The sequence below is a fragment of the Sparus aurata genome, chromosome 3 (assembly GCF_900880675.1).
Source record: "Sparus aurata chromosome 3, fSpaAur1.1, whole genome shotgun sequence".
In the NCBI taxonomy this organism is placed as follows: domain Eukaryota; kingdom Metazoa; phylum Chordata; class Actinopteri; order Spariformes; family Sparidae; genus Sparus; species Sparus aurata.
In genome coordinates, this window is record NC_044189.1 from 30,401,091 (window position 1) to 30,415,707 (window position 14,617).

Genomic DNA, 14,617 nt, shown 5'->3' on the forward strand with positions numbered 1-14,617 from the left:
TTGTATTGAAATTAGCTACAAACCGATCAAATCAGTCATTGTTGTGTGTAAACAAACAAGACCATGGCCTCAGGTGATTATGAAAACACTGAGATCGTAGTAGAGAACATCAGCAGCTTCTACAGCTTGTGAACACCTTGTTCTATTTACAGGAAATGTGCTGTTTTTACCGTCTTATTAGAGTACAAAACAGGAAATATGCATGGATCTAACTGAAAAAATAGAGTTTGGCTTACAAAAGAAAGGAGATGATGAAAGCAAAAACATACCATTATTACAAACAGTTTATCTTTTATAACAGTGGGAGTATTTGATTTTAATACACTTACAACACTATCACTTAGTTCTGGACATAGTCTATAGGGTACATTGTAGGGGTGTGCAAAAATATCGATACTATGATATATCGCGATATTTCGTCTTGAGGTACGTTATCGATACACTGGTGCCAAATATCGATATTTAAAAATGACAAAAAAATAAATAAATACTTTTTTTTTTTTTTGGCCCACCACCACCCCTCTTCGGAGGACAGCTTTATCTTTATTCAAACATAGGTATACAACCAAATAAAATTTTAAAAATGGTTTAAGTAGCTCTGAAACCCACACATATAGATATTTAATGATAGTTGTAGTCAGTGTGTGTGTTAAGAAGAGACACTGTGCAATATACTCTTTGTTAACTTGGCTGTCATTCATGTGAAATTGATTGACAATGTTTTGTAATTCCTGTGAAATGGATTCAGTGCAGTCAATAAATTCTGAATTTCTTCAGTGACACAGATATTGTGATGTATCGTGGATGAAATTTCTTGCAATATGTCGATTATCGCAGAATCGCTGTATCGTGACATTATCATTATCGAGGGCAAAATATTGTGATGTATTGTATCGCGAGGTACCTGGTGATACCCAGCCCTACAATTAATTCAATGGTTGTATTGTCGTATTCACTCACAAGATGTCACCAAAATCACACTGTCCCTTTTAAAATCTTTCAGAAAATGATGTAAGTGTATCGAATCGTATGGAATCGTTTCATTGGTTGAATATCGTGATATATATATCATATAGTGAGCTGAATATCGTGTATCGTGAGATTAGTGTATCGCTACAGCCCTAGTACGTTGCAAGTTCTGCCATTTATAGTAAATAGACAAGTAAAAAAAACATGAGCTGGGAATTGTGGTCATAAACCATAAACATGCGACCATGGTGTCATTTGTTCAATGGTGTCGTGACATCAAACTACCAGAAGACATTTAACAGAAGGGTTATCCTAACCTGTTTGAAACTGTGTCTGTATTCCTTGCAGGCAGTTTCCACAGTGAACTTGGTACTGAAGATGTTGCACAGCTTAGCACCATAACCATTCCTTCCACCTGTGGCCAAAAAAAGTTAGTATTGCAGATAGCAGTTAGCAACATACATGAACTTCAATGACCATTGATGAAGATGTCAATACGGCTCCTCTCACCTGTGACCTTTTTCTCATCATCATCATAGTTGCTGGAGGTTAGCAGGTGGCCGAAAATGAGAGCTGGGACGTACATCTTCTCGTCCTTGTGCTCCACCACAGGTATTCCTTTACCATTGTTCCATATAGTAATGGTGTTGGACTCACTGATGGAGGAAGAATAAAGGGCAGGATTAGTTATAGAGGCTTTAAGAAAGTGAACACACACAATCTCAAATATATTTGTGTATGAATGGGTATCTAATCTCAATACTTTGGTACCGAGGGGTTAGTTTGGTTGTACTCCACTTTAAAGCGGTTATTTATGTTTTTCCATTGTCAAAAGTTGCAGATGATACCAAATCAAGCATTCCACACTGTCCTGTTTTCATCACCCCTCTGTATAAGTACCTAGCAAACTGATCGGATTGGTAAAAATTGGTAAAACACTGCACTCAAAAATACCCTCTGAGGTAGGATTTAACTTCCTACTTTTTCAGCTGTTTTCTGTGTCAATACCTGCAGCCTTTTCTCCAGTAAATCTTGTTTCCTTTCATAAAATTAACAGTTATATGTGTGTGCTGCGTGTTGAGATAGTATGGTTGAGCATAAGAGAGTGTGGCAGAGCGTTAGGAGTGAGTTGCTGAGCAAGAGTGAACGAGCAGCAGAAAAATTAACGATGAATGTGAGCAGGGCAGAGAACAAAAGGTTATCAGTTTGTATGTGCTGTCAGTTTGGCAGTGACATGCAGTGCAGGTCACAGCAATGCAGAAGCTTGTAAGATTTAAGACTAGTCCCCCCTGGTGTTTCCCTACTGGTGGTCAAGTGAAAGCGGTTAACCCAAAGCTGGCCAGTTGACAACCCCGGCCATATTTAAGGGTACTGTTCACAGTGGAAATGCACAACCGATCTAGCATTCAGGTACAGGTACGCAGGGTACAAAGGGTGCTTTACTGAAAGTATTTCATTGGAAATGCAGCTTAATATTTAATACAATTCTAAATGTTGTCCACTGAGTCTTTTATCAACGACATTTTGATTTTAACAATGATTATGCAAATTTGAGATAGTATTTAGTTTTAGCATGGTTCATGTATGGCTTATCTTTATAACACAATATTAGCCCTGATTCAGTAGGCTTCAAGCTTGGTGGTTGCTGGTCTACATCTGCAGTAAAAACAAGGTAGTGAAGTTGTGCAATGCAAACTCTGTGACATCTATCAGTGGCCCTCCTACGTGTGTGATATGATGTGAAACCTTGCAGAGAATTATTGGCATACAACATTCATTTATTATCTATTTTGACAGTCAGTCCAAAAATCACAAATAAAGAAATCAAGGAATAGATAACATTTCCTTTAAAAACAGATACAGTTAAGCCAATTTTTAAACAGAACAGTTTAAAACAGTAGTGCAACAGCAAATTCAATATATACAATAGTAATTCCCTTAAAACTTACTCAAGAACTCGTGTGGTTGCAGCACTGCACCTTTAAGGGCAAATGCCAACGGTGGTACTGTGTCTGTGACCAGTGTGCAGACCCAGCAGAGGTCCAAATGTCAGTAGCAAAGCTGACTGCCTGCACTTCATTCAGCCTACATATAATGTGTTCCCTAACTGCCTCATAAGGTTTGGGGAAAGGAGTTTCGTCATGCTTCTTCAGATGCTTTATAGGGTTGCTGGTTATTTAAATTGGCAACACGTAACCCCTCGAAATTACAGCCTTGCAGACTGAGCATGTCACCATTTTACTGGTGGGGTAATCAAGAGTAAAATACTGCCAAATAGCGGACATGATGCTAGCTCCATCTGACTCATGAAATCAACTTCTTCAACACTTCTCTGAAAACAGTTGCAATAGTTGCCAGGAGCAACACAGTGCAACTTTCTATGTTGGCTTTTAGAGCAGTGAAGACAAACTGATTTCCGGTGAGTAATATTAAGCAGAGTTAACTCAGTTAACTGGGAAATAGCAGGGTTCCCGTTCTGGATCGGTGCAGACTAGGGTTGTAAACTCCTAGACGACTGGTCGATTTATTGGTCGATACATTCTGGCTCGACCAAAATTCTGATTGGTCAATTTTTGGCGTGTTAATTACATGCTGCTATGGCAGTGCGTAAATACGCAGCGGGTCCTCTCCATCCCAATGCTGTGTGTCCTGCATATGGCATATTTGACTTCATCAGTAGGAAAGTAACAAGTGCTAATGGGGGTGTTTTCAGAGCACCCCTGTTTCACAGGTAACAGTGTGTCTTCAGAACACCCCCCTTGTTTTCACTATTTTGGATTAGCCCAACCCACTACAGATAAACAGATTGAAGAACATACTAGAAGTCTGTGTAAAGCAAATTCAGCCATTTTCTTCTAAACACATTAAGTAGGTCATAAATGTATTTCCTTAAAACATGTAAAAAGCCATTCAACCATTTAGAATTTAATTTTAGAGCTAGGCTCACAAACTGTGTTTCAACATTTCTGTGTTCAGGATTTAATGGGCGGGTCAGAAATCATGGCTGATTTGCATAAACCGGCCCTGCTGCGGAAGCAGTATAAATACATTCTGCGCATTAGCTTCAGTGGTTAGCATCTCTTAGAATAGTTTGCAGCTAGCCAACCAGTCAACCAGTCAGCTAAACAGTCATGTCTCCTCCACATCGCTCGTGCATCTTTCTTGGATGCCACAGTGTGCAGGGTAACGGCGCTATTAGCTTATTTAAGTTTCCTAAGGACGACAATGTAAGGAAACAGTGGATCAATTTTGTCAAGAGGAGCTACTGTGGAGAGTTCAAAATCACCATCAACACACGTCTCTGCAGTGTCCACTTTACCCCCGATAGTTACAGCAACTATCATCAGGTAAAGTCTGGATATCTGAAGAGTCAGTTGACGCTGGTCAGTGGGGCCGCACCGACCCTCTCCTTCCCCAGCTTGCATCCTCCCATCCCGCCGACAGCGGGTGCCACCATCATGGCCACCGGCATTATGTGCCCGCCTGAGACCGTCTCCGTCCCGCCGACAGCGGATGCTCTCAACTCCACTGCCGGCATTATGTGCCCGCCTGCGACCGTCTCCGTCCTGCCGACAGCGGATTCTCTCAACTCCGCCGCTGGCATTATGTGCCCGCCTGTGACCGTCTCTGTCCCGCCGACAGCGGATGCTCTCAACTCCGCCACCGGCATTATGTGCCCGCCTGCGACCCTCTCCATCCCGCCGACAACAGGTGCTCTAATCTCCGCCACTGGCATTACGTGCCCGCCAGAGAGTGTAAGTGTGTGCTTATGTATGTTATAAATATTTTACATTTGGGCAATTAAATGCATTTTGCTGAAGGTGCAAATCCTGAAAGTGATTTTACATCGTGCATCCTGTCATGCCCATGTAATGTTAGCAAATTTTATTGCATTTAATCATGACATGATTTGGCCTCATTCCCTGAGCGGAGTCCATCTGACAGCACAATGATAATCCACAGGTAATACTTTATGTGCACCAATATAGCTATGACAAGGAATTATATGTAGACTGGGGTTTTATGTTTGTGTGTAATGTAAAACATGGACTGTGAGGAACGAGGCTTAGCACTATCAGTGTCTGACTCAGTCTGTTTCTGGCTCTGATGGCTCAAACAGGTAGGGCTGGGTCCGTCTGATGACGCTGCTAACTTCCACTGTCACTGTAGGTTACGTCCTTGTACAGTACACGGAGGAGAGTCGAACCCTGTCCTCTGTGCGAGGACATGCACAGAGTGAGATTATAGTCGATTAGTGGATTTTTAGTAGGCTTCGGTCGACCAAGGATTTCTTTGGTTGATTACAGCCCTAGTGTAGACTCATGTACTCGCTGACACCAATACCTGCATTTCCGGCAGTATCTGCCGCATGTCCGATACTGGTATCAGAATCAGACAACTCTAACTTATACAACAGTAGACCGCAGCTCAACTGAAGGACACCCTGCTGTTTAACAGCTCTGTGCTAATAAATCGATCAGCAATATATTGCCATGATCTGCACCCCTATAGGTCGGGTCTGAAAATACCGGATTAAGGCATATGGTTTACACTATAGCAACAATAAGGAGTACTTGTGCCAATGGTGGTTTACAGTGTGATAACTAAACAGATCCTTCACTCAACAAAATAAAGAGAAATGTCCTGCACAGCAATGTTACACGACCCAACAACAGTAACGTAGTAACTGGTCGTGTCTTTGGCAACTTATATGAGGAAAAAAATACTGCATTTATAAATGGAGAAGTGTCACCCTGTCTGTCCTACCAACTTTTCTCTCCATTTCTGCCCGAAAAACAGTGTCTGTCTCCTTACAAAAACTTTAACTCACCAACTATTTGTTTCCTTCAACTATTGTGTTGTTGAAGTTACGGTCTCAAAATAAATCACCGCAATGGTCAGCCCTCCCGTCCGAGACTTCAGTGAATTTGAGTGAGTGAGCCAGACATGGTCCTGTTTACTGATGGTAATTATTTAATTACGCAATTTAGAGTGAAAAACGTAACTTTGTCACTTTCCAGGATGCATGGTGGGTTAGTATCTCAATCACAACACATTATAACTGCATCCATATGATTATAAACAGTCAGCAGGTAAATGTTTAGATTAACAGGTAGACACCTGGGGAAAAACGCAGAAAAAAAAAGACACAGACATCATCATCATGCCTCTTTTGGATCGACAGAAAAAACAAGGCATTTAATCGCAATTTATTTTCGCACTCCAAACAGCGCTGAACGTTGCCCGTTGCTCGAGTTACCGGCAAACCCGTAATACTAATGCAGAGGACACAACACAAAAAATGGAAACTGATGAGAAGTCATGGCTGGGTTGTTGGGCGGAAATTTTTGTTTAAAAAAAACTACCAGGTGGAAACCTGGATAAAAGCACAATTGTGTGCAAATGAAAGAAAGAATTTGTCCGTGGAGCACTTCCAGCCTCCCCTACCACCTCAATGACAAACATGTTGCAGCTAGCACAGACAACACTCCTAGTCCGAGCAGGCAGTGTCGCCAATACACACTCGACAAGATGACAGGGTTCAGAGCCAAAATGAGTATGGGTCTGAAAACACCGGATTCAGGCATATGGTTAACACTATAGCAACAATAAGGAGTACTTGTGCCAATAGTGTTTATTCCAATTTCAGTGTGTCCAATGTTTCAGTTTGTCCAAGAGTGCAAGCAGTTTGTACACAGGAATTTGGATTTCAGCTATGTTTTACATTTTCAGTGAATGATGTCGAATATAACATTATGCATCGTATCGCAATGTATCCAGATACATTTTGAAATGCAGTTTGAGATTTCAATTTCAGTGTGTCCAATGTTTCAGTGTGTCCAAGAGTTCAATTTGTTTATACACAGGACCTTGTATTTGAGCTGTTTTTACATTTTCTGTGAACAATGTGGAATATAGCAATATGCATGATAATTAAAAGGTGTAATGCGTGAGAGTTAACCACCTGTCCGATTCTCCTTTAACTGCTGTTAAGAGTGATTGCCTGGGCTGGGAGCTCAGAGGACAGGGGGAGGGGTTGGTGTTTTCACTGCTAGCTGGTTAGTATGCTAACTTGACATAACATCACAAGTATAATTTCTCATTTTGTTGGTCATCTTTGCTAATTTTTTACTTTACTACTTAAATTTTCTGAATAATTTTGGTATGCAAACATTTACTGGATCTGCCTGAGAGTTGACCATGTTTTTATTCAATGAAATCCAAATGAAACCCATAAAAACACAAAATATACTACTGTATGAAGAATGTTTTTGATGCACTTTAATGCAGTGTATGGTACAGTACTGAGGAAATGTGTTTATCACCTCATTAAATTTAAGGTAATTTCTATTTAATTTGTGTACGTTTTAGTCATTTACATTAAAAACTTTTGGTAGTATTATAAGAGAAAAAGGTAAAAAAAAAATTTTTTTAAATGGGATTCCCAAAAATTTAAACGGAAAAATTGGAATTTGGGAAAAAATAAAACAGATTTTATAGGGCCCTACAATATGAATTGTATCGCACTGTACCAAGACATAACTCCATCGTGACCCATGTATCGTGATACCTATCAGACCATGAAGTCCAATATCCAGCCCTACTGTTCAAGTAGGATCCAGTTGGCATGAGAGGATGAGATGCACATAAAACTAGAGCTCAGTGCATTTCAGCCCAGGCTCATTATATTGTAGTTGTGCCTGGATCCATGTCTCGAACCTCCTTTACATATTCACCAAGCTCTGGTTATATCCACAGCCTAAAGAAAACAGTCCTATGCATACAGGCAGGGCCAACTTTTACTATCACCACAAGAAAACAAGTCTGAGAAATACAAAAGCATTTTCCTTACAAACATTGCTGTCCAACGCTTTTTTAAATAATGTAATGGCGCCACAATAGTTATAAATAAATGTATACGGAATTATGTGGAAACACTGGTCATGTCACAAGAAAGGGTCAAATTTAACGGGGGAAATGTCGAGTCTCTGTAAATAAATTAATCAAACACTCAATTTGGACAGTGTTTTGAGATAACTTTTGTTGTGAATTGGCACTATACAAAACAAACTACTTTGTTTTCAGTAATTATATTATGGAGCCCTGTACTCACGGATCAATGGTGATCTTAATGGCAGTCATATTCTTGTCTCTCTGTTTGTTGTCCGCTGCATTGACTGGAAAAAAATAACATCAAAATAAAAGTTACACATACAGGTGCTTACATAATAAATGAACTTTATTAACAATGAAGGACTAATTATTATTTCCATCATATATTGATATTTCAATAATTGTTTTCAATAAGAGTTCTCATCAGAATTTAACAGATCCCAATGTGGCTCAAATATCTCATCTTGTCGAACTAACAGTGCAGAAAAGGGCAGCAAAGTCTCACATCTGAGAAGCTGGAAGCAGAGAATTAAAAACTTTTTATTATGATAAATGATTTAAAGGATAGTTGACTTGAAAGGCAGTGCTAAATAGTTTGCTTGCCATTTAAGTGCTACACTAAAGATTCACCAAGCTAATAAGAATTATAACTTTATATGTTGTCCAGCCTAAGAATGATGCCGATGCCAATCAAGCACAGTGTGTTTCCAACCACACAAAAAAAGATGTAATCAATAATTAAGTGTGTTGGATCTTCTATGAATTGTACAAACTCCTGTATTTGTTAATCACATTTTTCTTTACATGGAGAAAGATCACATAAAAATTTTTTAACGAAATAACTTTAACTCAAAGTCCAACGGTGTCTACAGTCTGGTGAAGAACGTGAGATGGAGAAAAAGCTAGCTTGTGAACACTGAGTAAAGATTATTAGGTCAAACTTATTATTCCAAGGAGAAAAATGAGATTCTAAACGCAACAATTTTTTTACTCACATAAACATCAAACAGCTTGATACAGAAGAGCATTGTTTGCATCTTATTAGTTCTTGATACAAAATGTTTTGTTTTCTTTCCATAAATCCGTTGATCAAATGAAATATAATTTTGACTTTTGTAATGAAATTTTGATTGAAGTCATCCATCATTTAGAGCAAAAAAATGCGGAAAAAATGTTTTTGTTGTTGCTCCTCCAGTAAAGGAATTGCAGTTGTTTTGTTTTTAATCACTATACATTTTATATCTTAGAGTGCTGGACAGCTAATTAAAAAACACACGTGAATTGATAATATTCTCTGAAAATAGAAGAAACTATCACGTGTCAACAAAACAAAAACATGCTTCTATCTGGATGAAATTATGTACACTATAGATATCAATGCAATGTAATGTGAACCATGTCGCCTAGATGGTTTGACTGAAGTGACCAAAAGAAGAAACAAATTATGATAGGGAGGTTTAACTTGTATTATGTTCTGGCGAGAGTGACTGGACCTTGATTATCTGCCCCTGGCCTGAGCCTCTTGTCTTATTACATGGCCACAGTCAGCAGTAATATCCAGACATTGAAAGCGTGTCATTAGTCAAACTCCTTTAGAAATACGCAGGCTCAGGGGGTCAAATTTGCTGCAGAGATAAAGGTAATCATCACCACTCCCATGTGGAGAGCACAGTGTTGAGCAGCATCATCAGTGCACTTTACTGGAGGCATCAAGCACAGCATCACCCCTACATTTCACTGTGTCACTTAAACTAGCATGTAATGGATACAATGTGCAATTGCTTCTTTAACCTTTATTTTGCTAAAGAAAGCTGACTGAGCTTGCTAATGCTTGTTCTTTACAAGGAAACGTAAGACTGCAACTGTGAGTTGCCACAAACACTGAACGGATTTCTTAGTCAATTTTACATGTTTTACAAATTTCTCCAATGAGGCTTCAAACAACAGACCCAAAAACACCAATTAATTTGCGTTGCGAAATGGAAACTTACCTCAGCTGAGGCCTAGTTCAATGCTGCTGAGCAGTGCCAACAGCAGACTGTGATTAACGTTCAGTATCAAAGTTAGAGAAGGACATTCGCAGATGACAAATAAACCTTTAATCTGCACATTTCATATAGTGTGTCAAAGGAAGATGAACAGTGTGGATTCACTCACCAAGAATTTCATCAAAGATTTTGTACAGTCCAGGAACATAGGTGATTTCTCTCTGATTCATTCCAATGTCTTCATCAAACACCCACATTTGCTGGAAAAAAATACATACACAATTATAACAGAGTACATCCATGAGCAGGTAGAAAAAACATAGTTATGCGGTAGTTGATCAACAGTAATTGATCTTTTTTTTTTAATAACTCAGCTGAAAATGGTTAACACAATGATACAGTTGCAGTCAAAGTTTACATACACCTGTAAAGAAAATGTATATAATGGCAGTCTTCAGTTCCAATTATTTCTACAGCTCTCATTTTTCTGTGACGTAATGGCTTCAAATCTGAATTATTAATGGGTTTACCACACATTTTTTACAACTCCTCGACAGAATCGGTTGAGTTCAACTAAATGTGTTGGTTTCCGGGCACTGACTTGTTTCTTGTGCACAGTCCACGTTCCTTAAAGGTTCAAGTCAGGATTTTGGGGGGACCATTCCAAAGCCTCAATTCTAGCCTGATTTAGCCAATCCTTTACCTCTTTCAATGTGTCTTTAGAATCATCGTCCTGTTGTAACGGCCAACTGCACCAAAGACCCAATCTTCTAGCTGAAGATAACCACTGGCAGCAAAACAGCCCAACACCATAATACTACCACCATGCTCGACAGTAGGTATGGTGTTCTAGGGGTTAAAGGCTTCACCTTCTCTCCTCCAGACAAATTGCTGTTCATTGTGGCCAAATAACTCAGTTTTTGTATCATCTGACCACTGACTTTTCTTCAGAGAGTTTTTTTCTTTGTCCATGTAATCAGCAGCAAACTTCAGTCGAGCTTTAAGGTGCCAAGTCTGGAGCAAGGGCTTCTTTCTTGCACAGCAGCCCCTCCGCTTATGTTAATGTAAAACATACTTGACTGTGGACACTGACACCTGTCTTCTAGCAGCTTCCAATTTATTGCAGACCTGATTTTTGGTGGGTTTTGGTTGACTCTTGACCATCCTGATCAATTTTCTCTCAGTGGCAGGTGATAGTTTGTGTTTTTTTCCTGATCATGGCGAGGCACAACTGTGCCATGCACTTTATACTTACAAATTGATTTTATAGTTGATCTTGGGACCTATAACTGCTTTGAAATGGCTTCAAGTGACCTCCTGACTTGTTCAACTCAATAGTGGCCTCTTTCACATCAAAGCTGAGCTTTTTAGACTTTCCCACTGCAGTGTTTGTGGCTGAGTGTAATGGCTGTATCAAACAATCCCTATTAAAAATGGGCCCAAAAAAGTCATCAGCTGTTATCAATCAGAATTACTCCAAAGAAGTTAAGAGGCCATGCTACAAAGAACATTTGAGTCACACAACTTTCCATAGTCATCAAAATGTATCATTCAAGTTAGTGTATGTATATCTAGCCAGCAGATTTGGTCACATTAGAAGATGTATAATACATTCATTATTAAACCAAACTTCATGAATGTTTCTGTGACAAAGTATGTGTTTCTCTCACTCATCACAGAAAAATGAGAGCTGTAGAAATCAGTGAAAGTGAAGACTGTCATTATATAAATTTTTCTTTACAAGTGCTTGTAAACTTTTGACAGCAACAGTAAGTCTCTTACTCTCGATCTCAATATATCTCTAGATAGATAGATAGATAGATAGATCATATATATACTGAGGTATTACCACAAAACATGTACATGTGCATTGCAATAAGCCTAAAGCCATGCCTAACAGTCACGCGTAATGGCAGCTAGTCTGATGCAGTTGGAGAATTCTACATTAATTTGGGAGATTTAATAAAACAGAATCAAGTGTATAAACAGCTTTATAAATGTGATTTTAATGTGTTAGGATTATGGCTGAATGATCACATTCAATCACATTGCAATTATTCTGAGAGCTATTGCAATTGGGGAATCAGATACAATGTGAACTTTTCTGTGGTCTGTACCGATTAAGCACGAAACAATCAAAAATATGGACACTACATTTGGCCAATAACAATTAACATCTGCAATTACATTGTATATCTGTCAACTTGGAATGAGACTCTGTAAGGGCTAACTGAGAGCACTGGAAACAGCTGAAGTGTCGACTAAAGAATATAGTTACGGACTTTGTTACTAAAATGTTACGGAGTCCCCAGTAGGCAGCTCACCAGAGTAACTTTTATAGACAAATGTGCAGAGGCACTATTGTAATATAAAGCCAACTTGTTAAATTAGTAGTATTGCTGAATTACAGTGTGTGTCTGTATGGGACTCTTCACTCTGTCTCTGAAGTTAATGGAAGGCAGTTTGTTGTCGACTCACCTGGGTGATGGGCTCCACAGAGCCAATGTATGTGTCTGGACGGAGAAGAATGTGCTCTAGTTGGGTCTTCTTCTGGTACACTCGCTCCACAGATAGCTTGGAGCCTGCCTTGTCTTTCTTGGCCCCTTCCATCTTGCCGGCATCACTTCTGCCATTCGCAGCCTCCTGTTTGGCAAAATGTATTTTGTTATGAATACACACATAACTCTGTTAAAACCCCTAAACCTGAACGAAGATGACTTGATGCAGTTGAAAAGTGTTTTTTTCAAATATTCCCATAAATTATTACATTCTGACTTTTAAAATATTATAAATATTCTTGATAATAATTTTTTAACAATATCAATACACAAGAACCAGCTGCACTTTCTCACTCTCTTCTTTACGACAGCAAGTTCACACAAAATATCAAGGTTTACAAAGACATGTATTACTATTCATAGGCAATTAACAAGAATCAATGAAAAAAATAATATATACATGTACTAAATATAATATTTCTTATGCAAGACAAAAAAGAGATATATTACACTACACAAATGTGGATCAAGTGGATTATTTTGAAATAACCAGGTCGCTAAATTTTTCACAATTTCTAATTGTTAACTTTTCACACAAAATATGGTAATTGATTTATATGCCATCTACCTATACTGGAACATACACTATATAACCAGTGGTTATGTTCAGTACACCAACACCATATGTATGTAAGAAAGTGGTATTATTGCCACCTTGCATAACTTCATTCTAAGAGAATACTGGATACTACAAGTTATGATCGAATTATTACAGTAGCCTTGTTTGAAACAGGCATGGCAAGATTCGAAATTGTAATGTCATGATTACACTGGCCAAAATAATTGCGATTCACGTTACTGAACAATGAAACTTATGGTGAAGTGATTCGCCGTGCATTACGCTAAGAAACAAATATTTGACCTGCATCATAGATATCACACATCATTTACTATGTGCATTAGTTACTTTTTGCGAATAATAATCAATTGTACGTCAAACAAAACGCGTTACTATCTACTCGTGTATCAGTGGTCAACCCCTACGCCAAAGGAAATTCTCCCAAACAAGTTAAGTTCAACATTTCACGACAGTAGTAAGTTCTCTTTCACGTGATTTACAAACCGATGCGGCACATTAGAACAGTTTACTCCCACTGTCCCTCAACGTCAACAATGGATCTAGTGGCTAACGTTAACGGACAGTATTCTCACTTAACGTTAAACAATGTTAGGCCGTAAGGTTATTTTGTATAATGACTAATTACGAATGAACAAAGCAACATTCACGTGGTAGTCAAGTTTACGTGGGTTCGCTTGTGTCTTAAATTTGAGTATATAACTAAACTCTGGATTATTTCGTTTGTTGTAGTCCAGACGTACCGTCGCGATCCCAGAACAAGATGAAATGGCAGTCTCTCTACATCAGTTGTTATATTGGTAGAAACTGGCAGTGCATTAAGTTTACAGCCTTTCTAACTCGTTCTGAATTTAAATCGAATAACGTTAGGCTTATTAAACGCCAGCTGGTAGGTGAATAGACACCAACGTTGAGGACTTGCTTGGACATTAAAATGCTAGCTATAGCTTATAGCGACTCGGCTCACGGTGCTAAGGTAAACACGAGACTTTCGGGGCGTACAATAACCGTATTTAGATAATAAAACATACGTTTGATGGTGTATGGCAAATTAACTTACCATCCAAGCCAGCCCCCCGCTTCCTGCTGCGCCGTTGGACATCTTCCTTTGTGATCCTTATGTCTTTAAATGTCTTCAAATGTATTCAGTTCCGGCGAAATCAAAAGTCCGTCCGCATAACAATTGTTTCACTTGCTGAAAGGTACCCACACTTGTTTATCTCCCATGGTCTTTCTCCTTTTGCTATAAAGATTATCCTTTGGATGTAGCACAACAAGCAGAGGTGGGGGAGTGGATCGCGGCTATTGTTAAAATCGACAAGCGGTGGCACAGTAGGCCTAAACTTCTAACAAAGATGCTAACCGGGCTACTTACTGCAAAATAGATACTGTTCAAAACGCACGCACTAAAATGGGTTTACAATTTAATGTGAAAACTTGATAGAATAAAATAGGAATTTGAAAGAAATGCTCTGAAAACGATATACTTAAATACTTTTCATTTTGGAAATAACAAACGAATTCTAGCTAACAGCAGTAGCCCCCACTGTCCGGCTCTTCCATCTGCAAGATAGACTGCGAATAGTCTCGCAGTTGAACCAGCCAATGGGGTGGCTGCATTTTTTTTTAAA

At 38.9% G+C, this 14,617-nt stretch overlaps 1 protein-coding gene across 3 annotated transcripts in view; it reads right to left on the bottom strand.

Annotated features, from left to right (window-relative positions):
- The window catches only part of top2b (DNA topoisomerase II beta), a 40,494-nt gene extending 25,916 nt beyond the window's left edge, over nt 1–14,578 (bottom strand). For all 3 annotated transcript variants that reach the window (XM_030413155.1, XM_030413154.1, XM_030413153.1), the window contains exons 1-6: nt 14,047–14,578; nt 12,330–12,494; nt 10,021–10,111; nt 8,084–8,147; nt 1,480–1,625; nt 1,287–1,384 (exon numbers count right to left, since the gene is read on the bottom strand). In XM_030413155.1, the coding sequence (XP_030269015.1) occupies nt 1,287–1,384; nt 1,480–1,625; nt 8,084–8,147; nt 10,021–10,111; nt 12,330–12,494; nt 14,047–14,088 (606 nt within the window). In that variant the 5' untranslated portion in view covers nt 14,089–14,578. The remainder of the gene's footprint in view (nt 1–1,286; nt 1,385–1,479; nt 1,626–8,083; nt 8,148–10,020; nt 10,112–12,329; nt 12,495–14,046) is intronic.
- Nucleotides 14,579–14,617: the final 39 nt, after the last annotated feature.